Source organism: Aulonocara stuartgranti (assembly GCF_965226115.1).
Source record: "Aulonocara stuartgranti genome assembly, chromosome: 7".
Classification (NCBI taxonomy): domain Eukaryota; kingdom Metazoa; phylum Chordata; class Actinopteri; order Cichliformes; family Cichlidae; genus Aulonocara; species Aulonocara stuartgranti.
The window spans coordinates 43661661-43686049 of record NC_138945.1 but is presented as its reverse complement, the minus strand read 5'-3'; the positions used below and the strand labels follow the sequence as shown (position 1 = coordinate 43686049).

The 24389-nt window shown below is 40.4% G+C and overlaps 1 protein-coding gene across 3 annotated transcripts in view; it reads right to left on the bottom strand.

Moving 5' to 3' along the window:
* Positions 1-24389, bottom strand: part of bcar1 (BCAR1 scaffold protein, Cas family member) — a 48359-nt gene that overhangs the window by 8929 nt on the left and 15041 nt on the right. The window contains exons 1-3 of one of the 3 annotated variants that reach the window (XM_082541291.1): positions 22071-22418; positions 6630-7340; positions 101-250 (exon numbers count right to left, since the gene is read on the bottom strand). In XM_082541291.1, the coding sequence (XP_082397417.1) occupies positions 101-250; positions 6630-7340; positions 22071-22082 (873 nt within the window). In that variant the 5' untranslated portion in view covers positions 22083-22418. Of the gene's footprint in view, positions 1-100; positions 251-6629; positions 7341-15418; positions 15599-22070; positions 22419-24389 lie in introns of those variants that run through there. The other 2 variants (XM_082541290.1, XM_082541292.1) reach the window with 2 other exon arrangements.

The following is a 24389-nucleotide window of genomic DNA, read 5'->3' as shown; positions in this document are numbered from 1 at the left end:
ACCTATTAAAGCAAAATTGAAGGACCGTGATGATTGCCTGGAAACGTGTGATAGCTTCTGTGTGATAACAACAACACACACATACAATGAGCAGCCTCACCTGTGTGCTGTATTGCTGCCGGGTGGGCGGCACGTCATATATGTCTGGCTGAGCTGGAGGTTGAAGTCTGGGCGGAACGTCATATTCATCCTGGTCTGGTTTCACTGCGTCGTACACATACACCTGTCCAACACGGGTAGGAACTACCACCTGAATGCAAAAGCACAGAGGCAGGTGTGTCAGTCAAAAATGGCCGAGAGCTGTAGTTGTATGACAAACATTAATCTGATAACACAGCCAGAGATCATTTATATTCAGTTCAGACCATGAAAATCTTTAAATGCATATAACAAAAATATTTCAGCACAAACAAAGATCAACCCCTTATCTGTTTGCTGCTTCTTTACACTGAATGAACAGACACTAAAGGGTGCTCAGTCTCATCAAAACATGCTGCCGACACACAGATGCACATGGGGCAATAAAAACAGTGCAATGGCTCAGTCATAGTTGTCGTGGGAACCGGAGTGCCCCATTGTTTGCCTGTTTAAACTGTGTATTATGTGGTTTGACTACAGAGTCAACCAGCCAGGCTGGGAAACCACAACAGCTGTTCAATATAGCACAGCAAAAGCACCGTTCTGCTGTCCTTTCATCCTTCCCTCCTCCATTCGTTCCTCTTTATTTCCACAACATTTCCATGTGCTGGATATATCAGAACAAACCGAGCCCCACACATACCGCCTGAATAAAGTGGCACAATTAAAACATCAGCATTGAACCAAAAAATGTCATTTGCTCCACTATAAACACTCAAGAACAGCAGTAGCAGACTCAAGGTTAGAGAACACTGACTTTGAGTAACAGACACTGCTACAAACCTAATTTGAAACCTGTTGAGACCCTGTGTGAAATCTATAAAAGCAGCATCAGCTAATCCCAAAATCCAATATTTTATTCACAACAGAGTATAGAAAACATACCAAATATTTAAACTACAACATTTTATATTTCATGAAAAATATTAGCTGAATTGAATTGATGGCAGCAGAATGTCAAAAAAAGTTGGGATGGAGGCAACAAAAGGCTGCAAAGGTAGTTGGCACTAAAAAGAAGCAGCTGGAGGGAAATTTTGCAACTAATTAGGCTGCAAAGACGTCAGTAACATGAAAGAATATCTTAGACATGCAAAGTTCCTCAGAAATAAATTTGGGCAGATGTTCACCAATCTGCAAAAAACTGCATCTATAAATTGTAAAACAGTTTCAGAATAATGTTCCTCACAGTGACTATCTCATCGTCTACAATACATAACATCATCAAAAGATTCCAGGAATCTGGACAAATCTCTGTGTGCAAGGGAAAAAAGGTCAAAAATCAATACCGGATGCTATGATTTTGTGCCCTCAGACAGCAGTGCATTAAAAACAAGCATGATTCTGTTACTGAAATCAGTGCATGGGCTCAGGAACACTTCCAGAAATCATAGCCTGTGAACACAGTTCACTGTGCCATCCACAAAAGCAGACGAAGAAGCCATTTTTGAACACGAATCAGACACCCTGCTGTTTCCTTAAGTCGACTTAAGGTGCTTGTTAACAATGGGACAACATTCCTCTCCCAAAAGTCTCACAGATATTTATAGTTCTGTATTGGTTATATTCAGATTCTATGCCAACTTCTGTTGACATTTTGTTTAGTTGTTTGGAGTTTCATCCCTGTGAGCTTTCTGGAGAGTTGGATTATTTACTTTGTTTTCTATCCTTGACATTCATATCTTAGACCAGAGCAGGAAATCTAAATAAAGGTTACTGGGTCCTTTGTTTGAGTCCACTCCCTGTGGAACCTTGACAGTAAAACTGATGCTTTACACTTGTAAAGGATGTTTCCTTATGTAGTTAACAGGAGTAAACCTAACAGCAGATCTACCCTGCACCAACAGAGGTCGGCAGCTTCCCCTAAACATACTCCTGAACAATAGTTATATACTGCATGTTGCCAGGTTTCCTTCATATTGTTCAGTGGCTACTTTCAGATGTACTGTCCTAAAACCCTCATGGACACCTAAATCACTGTCCCCATCATCACAGATCACACTGACCAACAATAAAATGCCTTTGCACAAATTCAGCTATGATGACTCACTGAAGGGGAATTCTTTTGCATGCCTAAATGGACATAAACTCATAGGGGGCAATGTGTGATACAAGCTAGGCTTTTGTGCCATGTAGATGATTCATCCCAGAAATCATTGTTCAACTGATGACCTTTGCTCGAGCAATGCCCCTCCCTCCTCTTCTCCTTCTTTCCCTTTTCTCTCTTTCCTGCTCTTTGCTTTATGCTGAAGAGCAAAGACTGCATAAAAAGAAACCAGTGTGTTGCTAGAAGGAAAAGCAGACTGAAATCTTGGTATCTGCATCAAATACAGGGCAATTTTAACTGTTCAAATCAAAAATGTTCAAATCTATATGACCACTTATTTTGCAGAATCTAAAAAGATGCAGTGGATAAAACAGGGCAAGGTCCAGATGGAAGTCTGTGTGGTCTGTTTGAGCTAGTGGACATGTTCAGCTGCTCCACACTGTAATCTGTCCTGGCCTCTCACCATGTTCTCCATTGTGTTACTGTGTGTCTCAGAAAAGAGATTCACAATAAAATATGCAAAAAAATATCCCAGAACTCTGCTCATTAAATAGTATATATATCTGACACTTGTCTCAGATATTTGTGTTACATTGTCTTAAATTGTTGGATGGAGTAGTTATGACATCATTTCTGGTACATTTTTTAAAATATTATTTGATGCCACATTAATGCGCCACATGTCAGCCACTAAGGCCTGAAGAGCAGATTTTTTTTTTTTTATCAAGAATGTCTCTGCACATTTGTCTTGTTGAACACCTTGGTAATAAAGAGACACCCTTTTATAGGCCTTCAGTTGGGACTGAACCAGCTGATATTAATTTGCACTAAATGGCAGGTTTGTTTCCTAATTACTGATGGATTTCAGTGGGTGACATGACTTTCTCTGCTTTGTTGCACCTTTGTTTCCTCAATACATTTTCCCTGTGTCATTGCTCATTATAACACATAACTCAGTTTAAAGACATCTGTAGTTTGATCTCTCTGCATGTGTGGATTTGTGGATTGGATGGGCTGTTACCGACAAATTTTGAGCACCTTTAGAAATACACAACAGTCTCCAGCAGTTCCAAGTATAAGGAATTTTCTTTTTCTTTTTGTTTTAAATAAGGTTATATTGTCACCTTTGCTGGTGACACTATTGGGGATTTATTCAAAACTGAAGGCACACTGAACCAACATGGCCACCACAGCATCCTGCAGCAACATGCCATGAGCTAAACCCAGTTGAGATGTTTGGGATGAGATGGACTGCAGAGTGAAGGCAAAGGGACCAACAAGTGCTCAGCGTCTCTGGAAACTCCTTCAAGACTGGAGTACAACACAGGACTCATAGCCCTTGCTTATACCAGCTCAGTATTGGTCTAATTCTAATAGTTTCAGTCTATTACGTCTGAAGTGTCTAACACTCTTAAGTCATATCCTGGGTCTGTGTGTACAAAGAGATTCAGAGGGAGAGAACAGGAAAGAACTGATAGCCTTGATCCAGGATATACTTAGATTTCCACTTCCTGCCTCCACACATATTAATCATAGTATAGCCATACTTTTCATGTCCATAAAGAAGGGGATCGCTGTGTCCATACTCTTCTGTCTTTGCCCATATACCTATTAACAATTTATAAAGTTTGAATGTTTTTGTACTTTATAGTCAGTCTCTATTTCTGCTGTAATTTTATTTATATTACAAAGCCAAATGTGTGCATTATATTAAAATTTCAGCTATAAGTGAATGTGTCATTCCAAAACTTTGGATAGTAATGCACCGCTCATAACATGGCTCTGGGGTTTGCTCACATTCAAAGCTTTACTCTCACAAAATCCTAATTTTGAGAGCTGGTTTTGTACATTTTGTACATAAATCTACAGCATCGAGTTGTTATAGGAGCTCAGTCTGCTTTCACACACACTAGAAAATAAGACTTCTAAAGTCTCAGCTGCCTTCACAACATAAAAGGGAAACAAAGCACGAAGTGACAAAGATTTATTGATCCAAACATATCCCACTTGAAGCTTACAGCACACTGAAATGTAAGTAAGACCAAAGTTTAAGAGCTAGTTGAAAAATTGGAAATGATCACCAAAGTGTAAGACAATTTTATTTCCCATATAAATATGACATTATTTATATAATGGCATATGTATCTTTCACAAATGAATCTGGTTAATTGTGTGGTAGATAATATTAATATATTATTATGCCTTGCTTCTGTTATTAAAGCCTACACAAACTTTAATTAGGTACACCTATTTGAAACACTTGACTTCACTGATATTTAAGGTCATTTATATTAACTTGATATTAACTTGCTGGGTGGATCATGGATTGTCTGACCTTGTTCTGAAAGATCATATCAAGTTGTTGGGTCCTAGACTGCTGTTTGTGAGGATTTTCTATGACTGTGTATTCATGAAGAAAAGTACTGAACTCTTAGTAGGACACTAAGAACACAGTACAACATTTCCCTGAACTGAACAAAGAGCTTTTTTTTAAATGCAGTTTAGTCCTGCATATTCATTAATTATAAAGCAGTTACAGACAGGCACAGGACCACAGATGAATCCATGTGTTAAAAAGCAGGGGAGCAGCTGGACCTTTGCACGCATGCATGCATGCATGCACACTGTCCTGGGTGCTCCCCAGAGTAGACAAACAGTAGCCTGTCATTTGCTGGTGCAGTAAAATGCACAGTCATCCAACCACAATATCTGAGCTGCATTATTAATAATCATTTTATTTCATTGCTTCTCCACACACTGAGTGAGTCTTAATTTTTTGAGGTACTAGATAAAAGTGTAACAATGATATGATGATTCCACACGGCTTCAAAAATGTTGAGCTGCGGACTCTGGGGAGGCCAATCCATGACTGATAGAATTTCATTGCGTGTGTTTTTTTGTTTTTTTCCCCCAAATGATTTTACTGCATTGTCAGTGTGGTTGTCATGCTGAAAATTAAAGCTGCTGCCCATCAGATTCTTTTCAGATGGTTCTTCGTGTTGCATAAAAATGCACTTTTCTGTTTTCATAATTCCATCAAATTTGACAAGATGTCCCACACCACTCGCTAAAAGGGCAGCACAAAACCGGGACAGATCCTCCACCACGTTTCACTCATGGTTGGACTGCTGACGACCTCCTATGATTGTGACTATGATTTGAAACATTCATTTCTAATCGAATCTAATTTCTAATCTGGATTCATCACTTCATTTCCTGTTCCCAGTGATTGAAGACTAGTTCTTGAGTAATTTGGAATACTTTTGCCTTTTCTTGTGTCTGGATTTTTCCTGCTTCTTAAGAACACGACTTTCAGATACTGTTTGTCTGCTGTAAAAAGTTTTTTAGGTCTGAAACTTCTTATTTTGTTCTTCACTCTTCTAGTTTTGTCAAAATGTTAAAGCAAACACTACAAACCATACCTTTGGTGTTTTTTTGTAGATTCAACTAAAGAAATGGAACCAAATTACAACTTTTTACTGCTAACAACAAAGAGCCTAAAGCTAGAATTTAAATTGGCTGTTGGTTGTCTGTAGCAGCAACACTGGTTCATCCCTTGAGGTGAGATGAGTTGCCTTTTTTGCTTAGGTGATTCATAGGTCACTGTTAACAATAAGCCACAATTAAAATGAGTGAAAAAAGCAGCAAATGTCCAAAGAAAAACTTTGAAAGACCTTAAGATCTCAATTCTGTGACAACACGTGTTCCTGTGCATCAGGTACAAAACACTACACACACAGGTTTTCCTCCTATCACATCAGAATAAAGACAACATCCATGCTAGTTTAGAATATAAACCTAGATTTCTCATTTGAAGTTTCATTTGACTACTTGAGTCCATCTGCAGTTTCACTATAGGCCTCCAACTTGGACTGAAAAAAATACAAAAATAATTATGAGTTGGAGTGCAATGACCTGATAACTATAGCAAAAACATTCAAAAAGCGTCAGCTGCTCTGCTCACTCATAGTGTATTCAGGTTTTCAGGCCACAGCCTCAGTCACCAGATTTGACTCTGTGCAACTTCCTAACCACCTAACTGCAATTCAAGTTGATGAGTTGCTGTTTTGACAAACTTGAGGAGACGCAGACGATTTTGCCAGTCAGTAGTGTCACTGCATCACCGTTACACATCATAGGTGTAAATTATATTCTCATTCAGTTTACTAAATTGGTCTGATCAGCCCAAGCATACTAAACGACCTCCACTAAACAGTCAGATGGACCACACAGTTAGCAAACCTTATTGCAGAGCACAGAAGAAGAAGAAGAATCTTCTTGGTTTGGCACAAATGTAGGCACACCTGTACAGGCAGTGTCGACAGCAGAATCTTTAACTGTTTGTGGTTCATATAAAACATGCAGAACTCAAGTCAGTGATATTTAATGTCCTTGTCTAATGATGAGCTTCCTTTCTTTGTATATTAACTTATTTGTCCATCCTTACCTTGCCAAGTGGCTTGTTGCTGCTATCCCAGTTCCTCCTATCCAGGGAGGGAGGCACCTGATACACATCCTGGCCGGCTGGAGCTGTTGCCTGACCTGGTGCTGGACCTACAGAAGGTGGCACCTGATAGATCTCTTTACCAGGCTGTCTCTGACCTTGAGCTGAGGCCTTGCTGGGTGGTCCTGGCTGGGCTTGTGTAGAAGTTCCACTTGGACCGGAGGGAACTTGGTACACACTTTGGAGGCTTGGTTTGGGACTGTGTGAGGGGGGCATCATGTAGACAGAGTCAGGGTTGGGTTGTGCAGGGCTAGGGGTGGAGTAGGCTGAGTGCATGGATGTGTACTGAGTAGAAGGGAGGGTCTTGTTTGCAAACCCGGAGGAAGACATTGAGGCAATGGATGACAGGGGAGGTGTCGGTTTGGGATATGCACTCGGAGGGTGGAGGGGTCTCTGGACTTGCGAGGTGGGACAGGAAACAGCTGGATCTGGTGTGGAAGGGATGGCCTGCTGCTGTTTACTGTCGTACATGCCAACCAGGATCTTGAGACGGTTGCCAGGGACAATGCCTTGGCGGCCGTGGAGTGAGCAGAGCCACCAGCCATCCAATCCCTGTGTGTCACGCTCCAAGACTGTCATAATGTCGCCCTTGCGGAAAGAGAGCTCATCCGGAGACTCTGCCACATTGTCATACAACGCCTTGGCCAAAATGTTCTGGAGAAAAGGGAAACATAAAATAAAGTCTACTTTAGATACAGCAATGGGAAAATCTATTGTTCTGAAAGCAGGACTGTAAGATATTTATATCCCTGATGTTGGTAACATCAGGGATATAAAACACAGAAGTGTCTATTGAAAGTCTATGTTCTTCACAGTTACAGTGTTTCAGGGATGTGTGCACCGTCTCCTCATCAGTTTCATTCATGTTATTTAGCACCTGTTCAGGTAGTTCACATAAACAGCACAGTCATAATTTCAATTCAGCAAATACATGTAAACCTAATAACACCTAAAAACAGTTCTAAGAGTTGGTTTAGCAGTAACAAGTGGAGCAGAGCCATAAATTTTAAGGGATTTTTAACTATTGATGCAAAAAAGGTTTATTCTATTTAACAATGTTTTGTTTTGGTATATAGATCAGACAGTTCTACAACTGATGTGCTATGGCTAGTTCACCATACAGCACTTAGCCATACTGTAATTTGTTTTGCATGTGGTTTACCATGAAGCCAGTGAGGCCAAAGGAAGTGGAAGTATTGTTACTCTTAGATCAGAAATAAAATCCGTTGTTTAATCAAGACAAACCCACGGAAAGCCATAAACCACCTTAATAGCTTCTGTGGACCCAACCTGCAGTTGGGATTTTAAAGGCAGATGTCGCAATATTTAGTGAACCAAATCAACTTCACATATATGCTGGGTCTAGGTATGAGAAGTTGTGCTTACCCAATTAAATTAAAGAAAAATAATGGAAAAAAAGGCAAAGAAACACAAGTACCACTCCTAACTTCTAAGTGTGTGAGCAGCCTGCCTGTAAAGTCTCCCACTGCACACACTTGATCAGAGACGCAGACATACAGATGTCACTGCGTGTCTTCAACTATGAACTCACAGCAAAGCAAGTGGTAAAGCATAAACAACAGCCCAGCAACAATAATAATAAAAATAAGAATAAAGTAATCATCCGAGAGTGGACCTTGACTTTAATAAATGATTATATCTGAGTAGTTTACATTTTTTTAAGCTTCCAATTATACATTTCAAAATCCATTTTGACTGAATGCTACTAACACGGCAATACAGACACACACACACAACAGACACACACACACAACTGTGAGAACAGTCAGTGTGCAAACAGAAACACCTCCCCCTTCGAAACCAATGTTTGTCGTTCAGTCTGACGTCGACCCGCTCCTCCTCCCTCTGTCTGAGTCCCACCCCAGCTATCATACACTGAAACAACCTGTGCTGGCTGAAGGCCAACCACACACACACACACACACACACAGTCCACCCTGACCACATAACAGTGTGTGTTTAAATGAGGCCATGTCGCTGGCAGTCGGATTTATGGTTGGACTTTCCTTCTCCTGCATTGGACGTGTACTCAGTGCCTTAGATGAGGCTCTTAACAACAGAGAAACACACTTGACACACTTGAAATCTAATGATTTTTTTTTCCTCTTTTCAATATATTTTACTGGTGGATTTAATTATTAGTACTTATCCAGTTCTGGGATATGTGGGAGCCTATCCCAGTTGTCATATAATGGGAGGCAGGCTACATCATGCACTGGTCACCAGTCTGTTGCAGCTCCTGCACTGCAGGCATCGATCCTCTACCTCCTGCTCTGCTGTCGTGCTTAATATTTTATTACATTTTGTGCCGGTTTATCATCGGCTTGCCGATCACCCGTGAAGGACTTTAAACTGCACTAACCTACATGACTGCTGTGATACAAAGACGATTAACTGTTTTATTAACCCGCTCTTTCCTCAAAGATATTATGACATTATTTGTGTTCTTATTTCAAACTGCCCCCTCACTGTTGCTCCTTGACGTGGCTGTTGGAGGTTCACTTTAAAGAATGATGCACTCTGATTAACTGAACAGCTTAACTGTGTGACACTGGATAGTCTCAGGTTCAATTGTCACAACTCTGATAGAGCAGGACTCTTGTGATATTATGTTCAATTTGCCGAATTTAACAGTTCAATACTTCAAGAGAGCTTGTTGACCACAGTTATTTTATTCATTGGAGAAGTGATGTCCTGTATGTTTTAAGGCATTCTCATCTTTGATTCACTGTACAGTGTTTGTATTTATAAGACTGGGGGTGTGCGTGACTTTGCATTTAAGCTGATGATGCTAAGATTCATTCACTGAATTCACTGTGTCACCATTAAACTTGTAACTCAGCTTGGCCACAGCTCTGCCCCACAGTACCACCTGATCAGTCCTTTGCTCTTAAATCATTTTATTCTCAACAATTACTAAGATTTGAATATTTCATTCATTGAGATCCAGTCTTAAGTGATTTCTCTTCTGTGTGATGCTTTAGGTATGGATCATCCAGACCACCAGCAGTACATTCCTACTTTTTAAGAATGTACAAGGATTGATAACTTGGCCACTAGCTACTAGTTTTTCAGTCGCCGCTTGCATCGAGATCAAAACTTCGAATCAACTCCAGATCATTCATCTGCTTAATCTGTCATGTTACAAACAGGCCTCACCTGGTCATGAAACTGCAGGTCAATGAAAGTAGGCACTACGTATAAAAATGTTTCTAACTCCCAAAATTGAATGAAAAACTTTGTTAAACCACTTGAATTAAAGACAAAACTCTGCATGTTAATGACATCATGATTGCTTGATTTCAAATCCAGTGTGTTTTGTTTATAAACTAAGCTAAGCTAAGCTCAGATAAGCTAAGCTCAGATAAGATAGCCTCTATTAGTCTCAGAGATGGGAAATTCACATAGAGATAAAATTACAAAAATTGTGTCATTGTCCCCAATACTTGTCAACCTAACTGTTTTGTACACAGAGAGGGGAAATGGAATATACGAGTCCGTTGTCTTCTACGCCCCAAAATGGAAACCATTATACCATCATGGTTTCCATTTTGCATTTTGCACAGACGACTGGGAGATAAACCTGTATGCACAACAGTAACGCAACAGTGCGTCGCCCAGCAGCAATGACACGCCTCAAGTATTCTGAATGCTGCCGGCTTAGCTTGATCAGGAGGGGTAACCACCAGGTCTTTGCAAAAAAAGAAAAAGGGTGAAGCACTCAAACACTGGCCGGAGTGAAGCATGGTCAGAGTGAAGAGAACTACCTTCTGACAGTTACACTTTAGTGCTTAATTACATTTTGTAAAGCCTCGAACACCCTTGTCTGCTAATAACTGTGAGAAAGCTATCAAGTAGACAGTTGTACATGCACTCTGCAGGGCAGTCTGTGAGTGTGGAGAAATAAGAACACAGTGGGAACTAATCACATTATCCAGACAGCAGGGGATAAAGCCCAGCAGCAAAATGTCAACAATGTCCAGCTAACTGAGAAAAAACTCTCAAACCCTTTTCTGACTCAGGATAGGTGAGAGCTAGGTGAAGTAATGTCATTATTTTTGTTTTGTTTTTGCTTACGTATGTGAAAGTTAAAGTTACAACATTGGCTCTCTATTAATAGAATAGAATATAGAATAAAATAGCCCTTTATTGTCCTTGTACATGTAAATAATGGGTGCTCCACGCCAACTGTGCAGGAGTAAAAGAAAAACATATACATATATATAGTATGAGCATAAAATGTAAACAGTATAGAGATATATGTTTGCTACATGTTTGCTATATGTTTGCTATTTGCCAGGAATAAATAGCAAACAGAAGAGATATATATCAGTCTAGAGGAATATATATTGAAATGCATGAGTACAATCTACATGAGAACTTTCAGTCTATTGGCCAGATGTGTGTTTAGCAAAATCAACAACAACATCAAGTAAATATAGGAGAGCGTGCTTTGTTCTGCACTAGTGATACAGACCATTTACCATTTAGTGACACAGAGAATTTAGCCCTAACATCTGTATTTGTCTGGGCAGCTCAAGTTCTATAAAGCAGATCAGTTGTTCTTGTTTGTGTACTCTGGATCACTACACATGCCATATTCACATCTGCACAAACCAACCACACCAAGAGCTTGATTTAATTGCACTACACAGTGTGCCCTTACTCCCTCACAGTACTGCGCTCAGAGCTATGCGCCCTCCCCCTCAGTCATTACGTGGTAGTTCTAACCATTGCATCCAAGTTAAGACTTGCTTCTTTTTCTGTGTTAACACACAAACAGCTATAAATCGTTAGCTTCAAATCTTAGTAAATAGTATGTTTGATTTGAATCTTCATCTCCCCAAAGAAAAATGGCTACAGATACATTTGTACTGAGAACAGCCACAAAAACAAACACTCATGCCTTTTCATGTGTCTTTTTAAGTAATGGCTCCTCTGACACACACACACACACACACACACACACACACACACACACACACACACACACACACACACACACACACACACAGTATGTACAAAACAAAAAACACAAGACCTGACCTGTCCTCGACACACACAAAAGAGCAGTTCCAGAAAGCCACGAACTCTACGTGGTAATCTGAGAGATGAGATTAGAAATATAGTATGTTAGTTATGATGTTTAAGATTAGGCTCAGAGGCTAGGAAACCTATGTGTCCCCACAGAGACAGAAAGCAGACGGCTGAAAATCCACTTTTCTTTGTATTCGGTCAGACTGAATGTATTAAATTGGCATATTTAAGGGCACACCCCAGAAATCGAAGGATTTACAGAGGACTTCCCAAAAATGTAACTAACATTTAGTTAGTTTCTAGAGACCATTTATTAGCATGAGTCTTTCTTTTGTTTCTTTTGTGTTTTTGTGTGCCTTTGTTTTGTGTTTGTATGTGCGTGTGTAAAGATGGTGATAAAACATTTGCAAGTTTGTCTCTGTACATGACTCCACCTGACAGAAGAGAATAGGAGCGGGAATGTTATTTGGATTTTACCCTTCAGTGTGTTTTGGTTTCATTTCAAATTTGATTGTAGTGTTTGTTTGTTTGTAGTGATTTAAATGTGAACATGCACAAGGATAGCACTTAATGGAAATACAAATTTGGGTATTTTTAGAATTAAGTTCTTCAATAAATTGCTGAATAACATTTTGTCCCATTGGCAGGTCAGCTGGTTAAAGGGATTCATTTTGGATTAGTCTGACAATAATGATTAGATGCTTTTCAGGAATTGTTTCTTAGCTTTGTTGATCATCTTGTGCTTTCCACATGTACAAGGGTTAACAGAGCCAGGTGTTTATGTAGATTCTTAAAAAGAATAAGATTGCTTTTCTCACTCTTATAGCAAATCAGCTTCAGTTATCACTGCTTCATTTGACATGAAATAAGAAGAAAACTGGCCTCACACAGCCATAAAACTGCTTGTCAGGCAAGTCCAGTTAATTTAGAGCCACTGTGTATGTAACTAGCTTCAGTTCCTGAGTAGTGAATGAAAACATTTTGTCAAACCATTCGGATTACAGTTGAAAGTCTGCACTTCAGTCACATATTGACTAACTGCAAATCCACCGTGTGGGTGTACAGGGGCAAAACTACAAAAACTGTCTGTGTCAAACAAATCGCAGACCCAACTCTATCAGCCCTTGATCTTTCACCTTGAATGCTAAGTACTTCTATAGCCGACTCTTACTTTGACTCTTTTCTTATCAACAGGTCAGAGCAGAGCTTCCATGACAGCTACATTAGCTTTTTGGGTGCTTGTTATGCTTAAGGATGAACTGGAACATTTGTGGGCATGCGGTTCCAGAAGAACTGCAGCCTTGGCAAATAAATTACCTACAGTACTATTCATCTGTCTATTTTCACCCATTTATCGAATTCATGGTTATTCATGGTCGCAGGAAGGCTGGAGTCAGTCCAATCGGCCATAAGGTGAGAGTGGGGACATGGACACAGGGAGAACATGCAAACTCCACACAGAAAGGTTCAGGCAGATTGTGGATTCGAAACCTGAGGCTCAGCAAGGCGAGTTAACCTTCCTGTTTTCTCCCCAGAAACCCTCAGTTTCTCTTCAGCACAGGCTGACAAAAAGTCTGAGCTGAGTTGAGTGAAACATTCCATTTGACCTTAACTAGTAAATATTTCATTTATTTATTACCAATTAAAATTTAACCATCAGAGAAAAAAATTACTCATAACCATCTCACAGACATACCATTATGTACAACTACCTTCAATTTTTCCACAACACGGGCCTTCAAGCTGGCAGTAGTTCAACAGTTACTTAAAAAGCCATCACTTGACCCAGCTGTCTTAGCTAATTATAGGCCAATCTCCAACCTTTCTGTCATCTCAACAATCCTTGAAAGAATAGTTGTCAAACAGCTAACTGATCATCTGCAGAGGAATGGTTTATTTGAAGAGTTTCAGTCAGGTTTCAGAGCTCATCACAGCACAGAAACAGCTTTAGTGAAGGTTACAAATGATCTTCTTATGGCCTCTGACAGTGGACTCATCTCTGTGCTTGTCCTGCTAGACCTCAGTGCAGCGTTCGATACTGTCGACCACATATTTTATCACAGCGTGCTGTAAGTATTAAAGCTACTGCACTGCAATGGATTGAATCCTATCTAACAGACTCCAATTTGTTTGTGCAAATGGAGAGTCCTCTTCACACATGAAGTTTAATTATGGAGTTCTACAGGGTTCAGTGCTAGGACTGATTCTGTTTAGGCATAGCATACATTTTCACTGTTGTAAAGATGACCCACTGCATATGTCCATGAAGCCAGATAACACTCAGCAATTAGTTGAACTGCAGGGATGTTTTAAAGACACAAAGACCTGGATGGCCTCTAACTTTCTGCTTCTAAATTCAAGTATAATTGAGGTTATTGTACTCGGCCCTGAAAATCTTAGAAACATGGTATCTAACCAGATTCTTACTCTGGATGGCATAACCTTCGCCTCCAGTAACACTGTGAGGAAAACTGGGAGTCGTCCTTGACAAGGATATGTCCTTAAATATGCATATTAAACAAATATGTAGAACTGCTTTTTTCCATTTGTGTAACATCTCTAAAATTAAAAACATCCTGTCTCAGAGTGATACTGAAAAACCAGTTCATGCATTTATTACTTCTAGACTGGACTCCTGTAATTCATCATCCTAAAAACTCCCTGAAAAGCCTTCAGTTGATCTAAAATCCTGCAGCAAGAGTCCTGACAGGGACTAGAAAGAGAGAGCAGATTTCTCCTATATTGTCTTCTCTTCATTGACTCCCTTACTTAAAGTTAAGGGACAAGACTCTCCTTTTTGATAAAGCATATAGTTAGAGCTGGATTAGGTGATCCTGAATCCTCCCATAGTTAAGCTGCAATAGACTTAGGCTGCTGGGAGCTTCCAATGTTGCACTGAGTGTTTCTCATTTTCTCACCCCTTTTCACTCACCGTGTGTTTAAACATTTAACTGTTAGTTATTACTCACTGGCTCTCTTCGACAGCACGTATTTTGTCTCCCTCACCTCACCCCCTCCCTGAGCCTGACTCGGCTGGAGGTTTCTTCCGGTTGAAGGGGATTTTTTTCCTTCCCACTGTCACCAAAGTGCTCCTCTGTATTATTGTAATAATAAGTTCTGAGGCAACTGCTGTTGTGATTTGGCGCTATAAAAAGGAAACTGAATTGAACTGTACCTTGTTTAGTCGTGGTTGTCATTTTCTATCTTTCTACTCCCTTTCTGTCTTTCTGTTTGCCCTCACAGCCCAGGTGCTCACAGGCGGCTGCCCCTCCTCCCCTCCTCCCCTGAACTTTTTTAAATCTCAAAGAAATGACACAGGCATGTATGTGGTAAGGAAATGACAGTGTGGTCCTGCAATGCATGAGGGTCATGGAAGGACGATCTACTGTATCTAACGATACACAGTTAGTGGAACTATGCAAATTCCACTAACTGTGTTTTGACTTTGGTGAGTTTTGTGTGTGGTTCTATAGCCAAAGCACATTTGGGATTTTTTTGTTTGTTTGTTTGTTTTTTGTGTATATGCCTGTTATCGGTGAAGCAAGCAAGAACCTGCCAACAAACTGTCCTTACACCCCCCTGTCCCCGCCCCCGACACAAACTCATGCACACAGAGTCCCACTTAAGACAGCATTCCACAGCCTCCACATACAAACACACAACTCCTCTGTTACCTCACATTCCCGCGGCACAGCAGCCACACTGCATTTCATCCTGAAGTTGACAAAGCAACAAAAAACAGCAGAGCAATCCTATTTTCCTTTCTTTGACCGTTTCTCTCTTCTCCCACACGGCTTCCTCTTGCTGTCCCTCTTTCTGCCCGTCTATCTCTCGCTCCAAACATCTGCTTCTTTCCTTCCTCTCTTCCACCGTCAGTCTGGCCTTCCCTCCCCCATTCCTTCTTTCCTGTCTTGGCATGTCAAACTATTATTGAGAAATAGTTGTGCGTACACGGCTGATTTGTACCAGCAGAAAAAAATACCCCACCAGCCAGCTGAACATCTAGATGAAGCTGGAAAGTGTGTCTTGCAGGGCAGTGATGTTTACAACGTGTGCACAGCCCCAAAACAAAAGGAAAAGGCTCTATATTTGAGTCATCTGCCATAAAGCTGTGAATTACTCCTCTTGCAGTAATGTGTTAAACTGTATATTATTTCATTTTAGTGAGGAGCCGTAGTGTTCGATGCGCCAAATATGTTTTTTGGAGTAAACGCCGAGTTCTCTTATATTTGACATGGAACCGGCTGTGCTTATCACTAAACACTAAAGATTAAAGAATCTGAAAAGAAGGATGCTTAAAAAAAAGGATACTGCGTAAAAAGGAACTCTCCACTGATTTTATGCACTGAGATCAATTAACCCTGTGAAAACAGGAGCATGATGTTTTTAGTGTTTCTGGGAGACCTCTGTTAAGCCTCACAGTCATCCGTGTCATGTAAATGACATTTTTGGGAAGTCCTCAGTAAAACTTTTGATTTCTGGGGTGTGCCCTTAACCCTTGTGTGGTGTTCGTATTTTTGTTACTCAGCCAGTGTTCATGGGTCTGGTGGACCCGCTAGAGTTTTGGCTTTCCAAATTAACACTATCAAACAATTTTATGTTAAATTACTCAACAGATGTTTACTTCATCCCAATTACAAGACATATGAACAGCAAACATGGTTAATTTTTTCCCTTTACCTTTGTTAGATCACATTTATGAATTAATGTGCTTCTCGTTTTTCTTTTATATAAAATGTTATAAATAAATCAGTTATAATCAAGTGGAGTGAGTGGAAAGACACAACACATTTACACGTGAAAAAATAATTAATTGTTTAATTTTTCTTTTGAAAAAAACTGAACACGGGTCTCACAGACCCGAACACCATACAAGGGTTAAATATGCCAATTTAATAATCTATTCAGTCTGAGTACAACCAAAGGTGGATTTCCAAGCAGCCCCGGCTGCTTTCTAGAGCAGGCTTCTGCTTTAGCAAGTGAAGAATGTCTGCCTTCAGGCTATGACTAACAACAGAAACAACAGCAGTGATTTCGTAGCCTGGAGAACAGGACAGGCTCACACAGGTGTGGCCAGATATTGCTTAACCTGATGACAGATGATCTTGGTAGGAACTTTTAAATAGCTGGCAGACTATTCATAACAGATAGCTGGTTGGCTGAAAACAGCTCCTCTTTGTACACAACAGTGAGAAACAGAGGTTGCAAGAATCTGAAAGTCAGAAGTCACGTGGAGTGTGTTACTACTGAAGAGATTTAACTGAACTAAAGTTCATACCAGTAGCGTTTTTGATGTTTGTGTTTTAAAAAAATCAGGTAAATTCTTAATTCTGTCTATAGAAGAGAGTAAGTTGTAAGTGTGACTTAGTCTATGATTTGTTAAGAATATACAATAGAGGAATGTGTGTGTGTACACACTGCATTTCATCACTCAAGACATCGCAGTGATGGAGTAAATTGGAATATCATCTTAAAAAACTGAAATTTAAGAAAAAAGAAAAACTCTCCCCAGAAATGCCACAGAAACATCAACCAAAAGTATTTGGTTTAAAATACTAATTTCACAACCACAGGATCTAACTGGAAATTTATGCAATCCCTTTCATCCATGTGCACAGCAGGATTTACCAAAAATTATATCTCGACTTCTATTTTGACTGTTTGAAGGCGGTGAACTTTTCTGAGAAGCAACAGATATAGTAAAGGAGTGCAAGTACAAATGGTTACAGCGCCGTGCTGACGTCACAGTTTAATCACTCACATATGTTATGGAAGACTCTGCACCCAGCAGCAGATTCAAAACATTCAGTAATTCATAGCTTGTTGACTGTCCTCTAACTGCTCTCTACTGTAAAGTGAAACCAAGGGTAGACATGCAGGTATATATTAACTCAACATAAAAAAAGCACTTTCTTCTCCAACCGAGAAAATAAAGTTAATCAGTAAGTGCAAAAAACTGTGGTCAAATGGCCAATCGAGGCAACCATCTCCATCAATTGTTAAAATACCCAACTTCAGAGAAAAGACTAATATGTTTATGGCTGTTTCATGATCCATCCATCCATTTGCTTTTGAAAGTGCTTTGGTATTGGGAGACAGGAAGAAAGGTTCAGAAATGAGTTCTTCCAGTGTAATGTTCAAGTCACTTGACTAAAGTCAAGTTTTTCTTCAACAGAACAATGATCCAAACACAGCTCCAACCAACACGACAAGTATTTAAAGAAGGTGTACTCAGACAGACCACAATGACTCGATCTTAAGCCCAGTCCTGGCATGGCTGTGGTGCTCTGGTTAGCATTGTTGCCTGCTAATATTATGCCAAAATATTCTTGTAATAAGTGTTTTCACACCATCCGACAGAATTCACATTGTTCTGTTTTCAAAAATAAAATGTGCACATCAACATTCCTCAGTAATCTACAGAGCTAATACAGGATTAACCAAGCATGCCGAGAGGACTTAAATCTTACTCAGATTATTCTGGGCATACACACTGTTGGTAATATCATGTCACCAGTTTCCAGAACTGAGTCAGTTTCTTGATTCATTTCCAGTGATGTATGTAGTATATAAAGTGATTTCTGCTGCTCTGAACCACACAGATCAAATTAAACAGACAGACAGTCAGCAAAATATTAACTAGTAAAAATGTTATTTTGTTTCCTGGTGTGGAATTATTTTTGTCAGCAACAGTTATTTTTGTTACTTCACTTGACTGTGATACAGAAAGACTAAACCAGGGGCTGAATATCAGCACCTCAGACCTCATCAACCTGGAGGACTCATCTGATGTTTAGTTACTGTCACAAAATGCATCCAGAGGATATGCTTTAATACAAAGTATAAATCACCTCAGGTTAGTTTTCATCAAAATACTAGTATTACTTAAGACTAGAACTATGTTAAACATTTGGAGTGAGGTCTAAGTCAAGAGTTGCAGGACGTGGCCAAAGCTTTGGTACTGCACTCAAAGTTTAGAGCAGCCCACCCATGCCAATATGTGCTAATTCTGATATCATCTCGCACAGAACTCCAAACAGACTGACAATCCTAGCCGCAACTATCACAGTGATGCTGGACCCAAATGAAGAATTGCTTTTTTCCAGTTCAATTTAGTGCAATCGGCCCAATTTTTGCAATCTGAAAGAGAAACTCCTACCAATACATATACAGACCAGCCACAACTGGGTACATAGCTAACACAGTGTGACTTCTGACTGAGATTATTTGACGTATTTCCCTGATACAGGACCGTGACTTCAGGCATAATAGGTTCCATGAGAAGAAGGGATCCACTTGGCTGGTATATGGGCAGCATCTCAGTGACATGGATTCAACCCTCGACTTATTACAAATACAAGATAGCATCTATCCAGCACAGCACTAAAGACTGCTGTGTTTGTTGGCTCAGTCTATGTGAGATTTGGTAAATGAGGCCGGACACCTAATCACCAAAAGTCAAAAGATGCTGGGTATGTTTAAGACAGAGATGGTGTTGCTGTATGTGTCAAGCGTCATGTAGGAGACAGAGGGAAATTCTTGCTGTAAGTCAGGCCTGGATGACTCAATCAGTAAGGGCAGAATACACTGACAGAGGTGTGGGCTGACTCAGTAAAGATCTCTGGCAAATCTTAATAGTGATCATTATATGTTTATATGTATATTTCAATCCATAAGGGTAAATTGAGTTTTAATACAGTTGTAATGAATAACATGTGACATACAGCACCATCCACACATTACTACGCCGCATTGTTGCACTGGGTGAGGAAGGACTAAGGCATGCAGACAGCTCTCACTTCCACACTTAAGGCCAGCTTGAAATGACCAGTTAAGCTGACATACAGGTGTTTGGACTGTGGGTGGAAGCCAGACCACCAGGTTGGAGGTTTGAACTTAAACTTTCTTGCTGTGAGGCATCAGTGACAAATATAGTGCCTTACACTTGTAATATTAATCATGATGATAATAGAGCATCTCTGCATCATCCTGCACTATAATACTATCTTTATACTTGCAGTTGGGAGTGGGGGTGGAACAGCAATATCCATCTCCTGTGTTCACTCAGCCACTTTCCACTGTTCTCTAAGTCCATCAGGTGAGGGATTGCTGAAATCACTGCTAATATTAATCACTGGACAGTGGGTGAAACATTTGTTTCCTGCTGCATGTTTTATACAGGAGGTTATCGCACCTCAACCACATTAAGTATTTCCAGCAGTCCCTCTGCCTCCAACTCATCCCTCGCTGTCACACCATCCGTCTGCATGTCCTCCTTCACTACATCCATGAACCTCCTCTGAGGCCCTCCTCTTTTCCTCCTCCCTGGCAGCACCCTCTTCATCATCATTTGACCAGTGTGCCCACTCTCCCTCCTCTGCACATGTCCAAACCACCTCAGCCTTGTCTTCAAATTACTCCAACGGAGCCGTCCGTCTGACGCACTCGTTTCTAATCCTCTCCTTTCTGCCCACTCCCAGTGAAAATCTTAGCATCAAAATAAAACAAACTTTATAATCTCTAAAGACATTTATGAGCTTTAAGTGTTCGCTAACCTTTCTGACAATCCACCATATGCACCAAATTCTGGTAAACGATGACGCATTAATATGTTTTTAAATCCTATTTCACACTTTTTTACATGGTAGATTATGTTTAAACTGAAATATAATTGTTATAAAAATAAACACAGTCTTACTAATGATATTTATGAAGTAATAAAAGGCGTAATCCATCAATTGTTTAATACTTAACCAGCCATTTATGCATTTTTCATTTAGTATCAAAATAGTATCAAAACCTAAATAATCTGCGTAACTGATTCAAAAACGATGATGTTTTATTTCATTAGGAAGAGACTGTATTCTTGGACTTTAATAAATGCTGTGGTCTCAGAGCGACTCCAAACATTTCATTATTCCTTATCCATTTAATCACTGATTGGTTGCACTAAATATACCACTTGTGATTTTGTGGCTCCTTATATACTTAACTGTGTGATATATCTGAAAGCACAGAAAGGCTGCTTTCCAGTATACAGTCCAAGAGGGCTATATGCTTAAACACATCTTCATCTTGTTGTGGTTGCTGGTTAGCTCATGCTAATGCAGTTTGTCTCCAGCCCTTATTTTTCACTAAAAGTGAATATGTTAAAGCACACACGCACACACTAACAGGACAGGGCAGGCTCGTGGAGTCAGTGGAAAAGGTCTGAGAGACTTACATCTAAATCACACGACACTGGAATCTTATTTCATATTGATTACACACTAATTACTGGCAGGTAATTACTCGTTACAAACACAGCAATCTGCTCTACAGTATTTAACTATGTGCAACATTCCTTACTGTGTACTTGCCAACATTCAGAAACAATAGCAAGGAAGGAGCAGTCTTTTTCTTTCTATCAAACAAATTCCCCCCTCCCTATCAAACCATAATTCTGTCTCTCCAGTCATCAAGTCCCCATTGTTTGAGCTAAATCTTTGTCATGTTCTGTATCAGCACATGGCATCCTGTTCTGCCTTGATTTCTGCTCACTTAACTCAACCAAGGGATCGCCTTTGACTGTCAGTTGGCCATAAGACCTACATTTCTCCCTACTTTCCTCTGAGTAAGAAAAACAACAGACCACATCTCTCTGACCTTTTTTTCTTCTTTTTTCTCTTTCTTTTCAGTCACAAAGCCCCCCAAAATCTCCTTCTAGGTCCACTGGGGCTTCTGTTTCAACATAAGCCTGTGCTTCTGGCTGTAAGTGGAAAGGATAGTGGAAAAACCAAACAGCTAAATGTGGTGAATATGGCGGCTCTGTGTGCTCTGATTCTGTCCAAAAACGCACTCAAAGAAAAAAGATTAAAAGAACCAGTAGCTTTGTATCTTTAACAACTATAAGCATTAGTGACTTATGTTCTGCTATACTTTGAAATACATATTCAGCAATCCAACTTAGAAGTGTGAAATTTCACTTACTTTGGATATTTTTTTTCTTAAAGCACATAACTTACAAGGTTTATTTATGCAATGGCATGCCTGAAATGTTGCTGTGTACACACACACACACACACACACACACACACACACACACACACACACACACTGCTGAGAGCCAACAAAAGGTAGGTCCACTGAAGAAATGTTAAATCCAGTCTCGCTCTCTCTCCTTCACAGTGCTTTCACAGCTGGGGTATAGCATGCTCTGCTAAAACACACTAAACCACTGAAACTAAAGGAGTAAGACAAACGCTAGAAAAAAAGGATCACCTTAAAGAGGCAGCATGCTGTATGGGCTGTGATTCTGAATGAAAACAAACTCTCATACACACTCACCAGATAGTTCATTTTGTCCCAAGCAAGGCAGCTGTGCTAACTCCGAGGCAGGGCTTTAGCTCAGCCCTGTGAGACTCTGTGCAACAAGATCCAAAAGATCTCCAAACTCCTCCAAGTCCCCTCCTTCACCCTCCTTCCTTCCTATGTCCTTCTCCCAACCCTCCCTGTTATTTTCCTTCTCCGTATCTCTTCTTTTGTCTTGTCCAGTCTTGTTTTCAACAGTCAAGCAGATCTCCACATAATGCCCCTGTGTGATCTCACACAGCAAGAATGAGACCGCTGCCTGCCTCATTTACTTGTACCCTCCTCGTCCCCTCTTTCTGCCTTGATCTCTCTGTCTTTGCTGTGGAAAAGAGGGCGGAGTGTGTAACCCGACACGTCACTTCCTGCTGAATCATGATATTTCCTCTGTCCACTCAGTCTATTGGCCTGAGGAGCTCTTATCATGCAAATAAGCCCTCCCAGTGTCCTTACTCCCAGGCTGAGAAAGCGTGTCAGTGCTCTGGTATGCTCATGCACAGGCGCTAGGGAACATGCCATAGCTTTACTGTCTTTACTGTCAGATTGGCATTTCTTTGGCACCCAGCCTTAAAGAGCTAATGACTAACATGAATGTATTTCAGTGGATGTGACAATCAATTAACCCTTTATAATCCAAAAATCTGAAAGGATGTTCCAATTGTCTGCAGGCACTTCCCTGCCTCTAAAGAATGTTTTTCCATTATTGGAAAAAATATAAATTCGGAATAAAGGACACAGAGACAAACTACTTTCCTTTTTGATCCACGCAATGGCGTGTCCAGCGGGGTGGCCTGGGGGGGCACAGGCCACCCCCCAAACCAGACTGGCCACCCCAGGTGCCACCCCAAAGGCAAAACAATAAAATTCAATCAAATATCCGATTATGTTTTCACGGTGACGCTCAGATATCCGAGTGTAAGTGAATGCAGCATCGCTTCTGCGCTATGCGCATCAGGTTAGCAAAGGTAGGAGAGCAAAGCACGAAAGACGGCACTGCAGGAAACAATTTTTCGGTGAAAGAAAATGAGGACAGAATAAATGTCCCGGTAAGTAATATTAAGTTTGTTGAGTTTAGTAAACTTCGGTGAAATTAGAATACCAAAGAAAAAATAACACTTAAAGAATTATTGCAGCCGTGGAATATTTCAGACAGTAGGCTACTGAGGGCAGCTAACATAAGAGTTATGCGTTATAAGATATAATCTAAGTCGTAACATTGCTGTATGGAGCTGCAGATTTGGTTGCAGGTTAACATAGCTGGACTGGCCATCGGGCATACCGGGCATATGCCCGGTGACTTATTTTTTATTTTTTTTGTAATGGCATGAACAATGACAGGTGGTGGATTGGCCAGATGCAGGTCGATGTGTAGAAATAACTCCGTTGTTTGGTGGTGGCTATGACGGGGCTTCCACAGAGGCCAGCAGGTGGATGAGGGAAGGGGAGGCAGGAGGAGAGACCCGAAGCAGCCGCCAGTCCGAGTGTCAGGTGAACTGAACTTCAGGTAAGAAGTTATGACCTGCAGTCTATCTGGGTCAGATATAAACCAAGTTTAGGTGGAGTTTATTTTCATGTTGCTGACTTTTTACTGTCAGTTGCAATAACTCATACTGCGTTCTAGCCAGTTTGACGGAGTTTTTATACAGCTGGGTGGGTGCTATGATGTTACTGATAGTGAACTTTATTTTATTCATAAGGTTAGTAGAGTTGCCAACGGCTCCTTAAAAAAATGGAATGGTCCCTCATTCAGAGAAAATATTACACGTTTCGTATTGAGCTGAGAAGAGACGCAGTTTGTCCCGGACTTTAGCTAGAATGGAAAAAAGACACAAAGCTGGATTTATTCTGTCTTTATGCTGCACAGCTGCCTCTTCTCTCATTCTCTCCCCCTCCCTCTCCTGTTGCTACTTCAATCATGAAACTGATCAATGATCAGCTGATCGGCTTTTCTCTCTTGTTTATCGCCCACTTTGCGCCAGAAAGAGGAAACCAGCGGATATTGCGCTAAACAACAGCAGCACGTTTAAGCTTGATCAGCTGTTGTTAGAATGTATTTAATATTAATTTCTAGTATCAGCTGATGTTTGCTGGAGCCACAGCTGTAAAGCTGCTGGTCATGATGTCTGTTTAGATATGTGGTGAGAGGGAAACATGAAGATGAAACCAGGAGATGTCCTTACTGAACCATCAGAGCTGAACAGGTGATGGAGAAACAGGTTTACCTTTTAGGTGACATGAATGAGTTGAAGTTATCAACTGTTTCTGAGAGACAAATAACACCAGGATCCTTTTTTATGT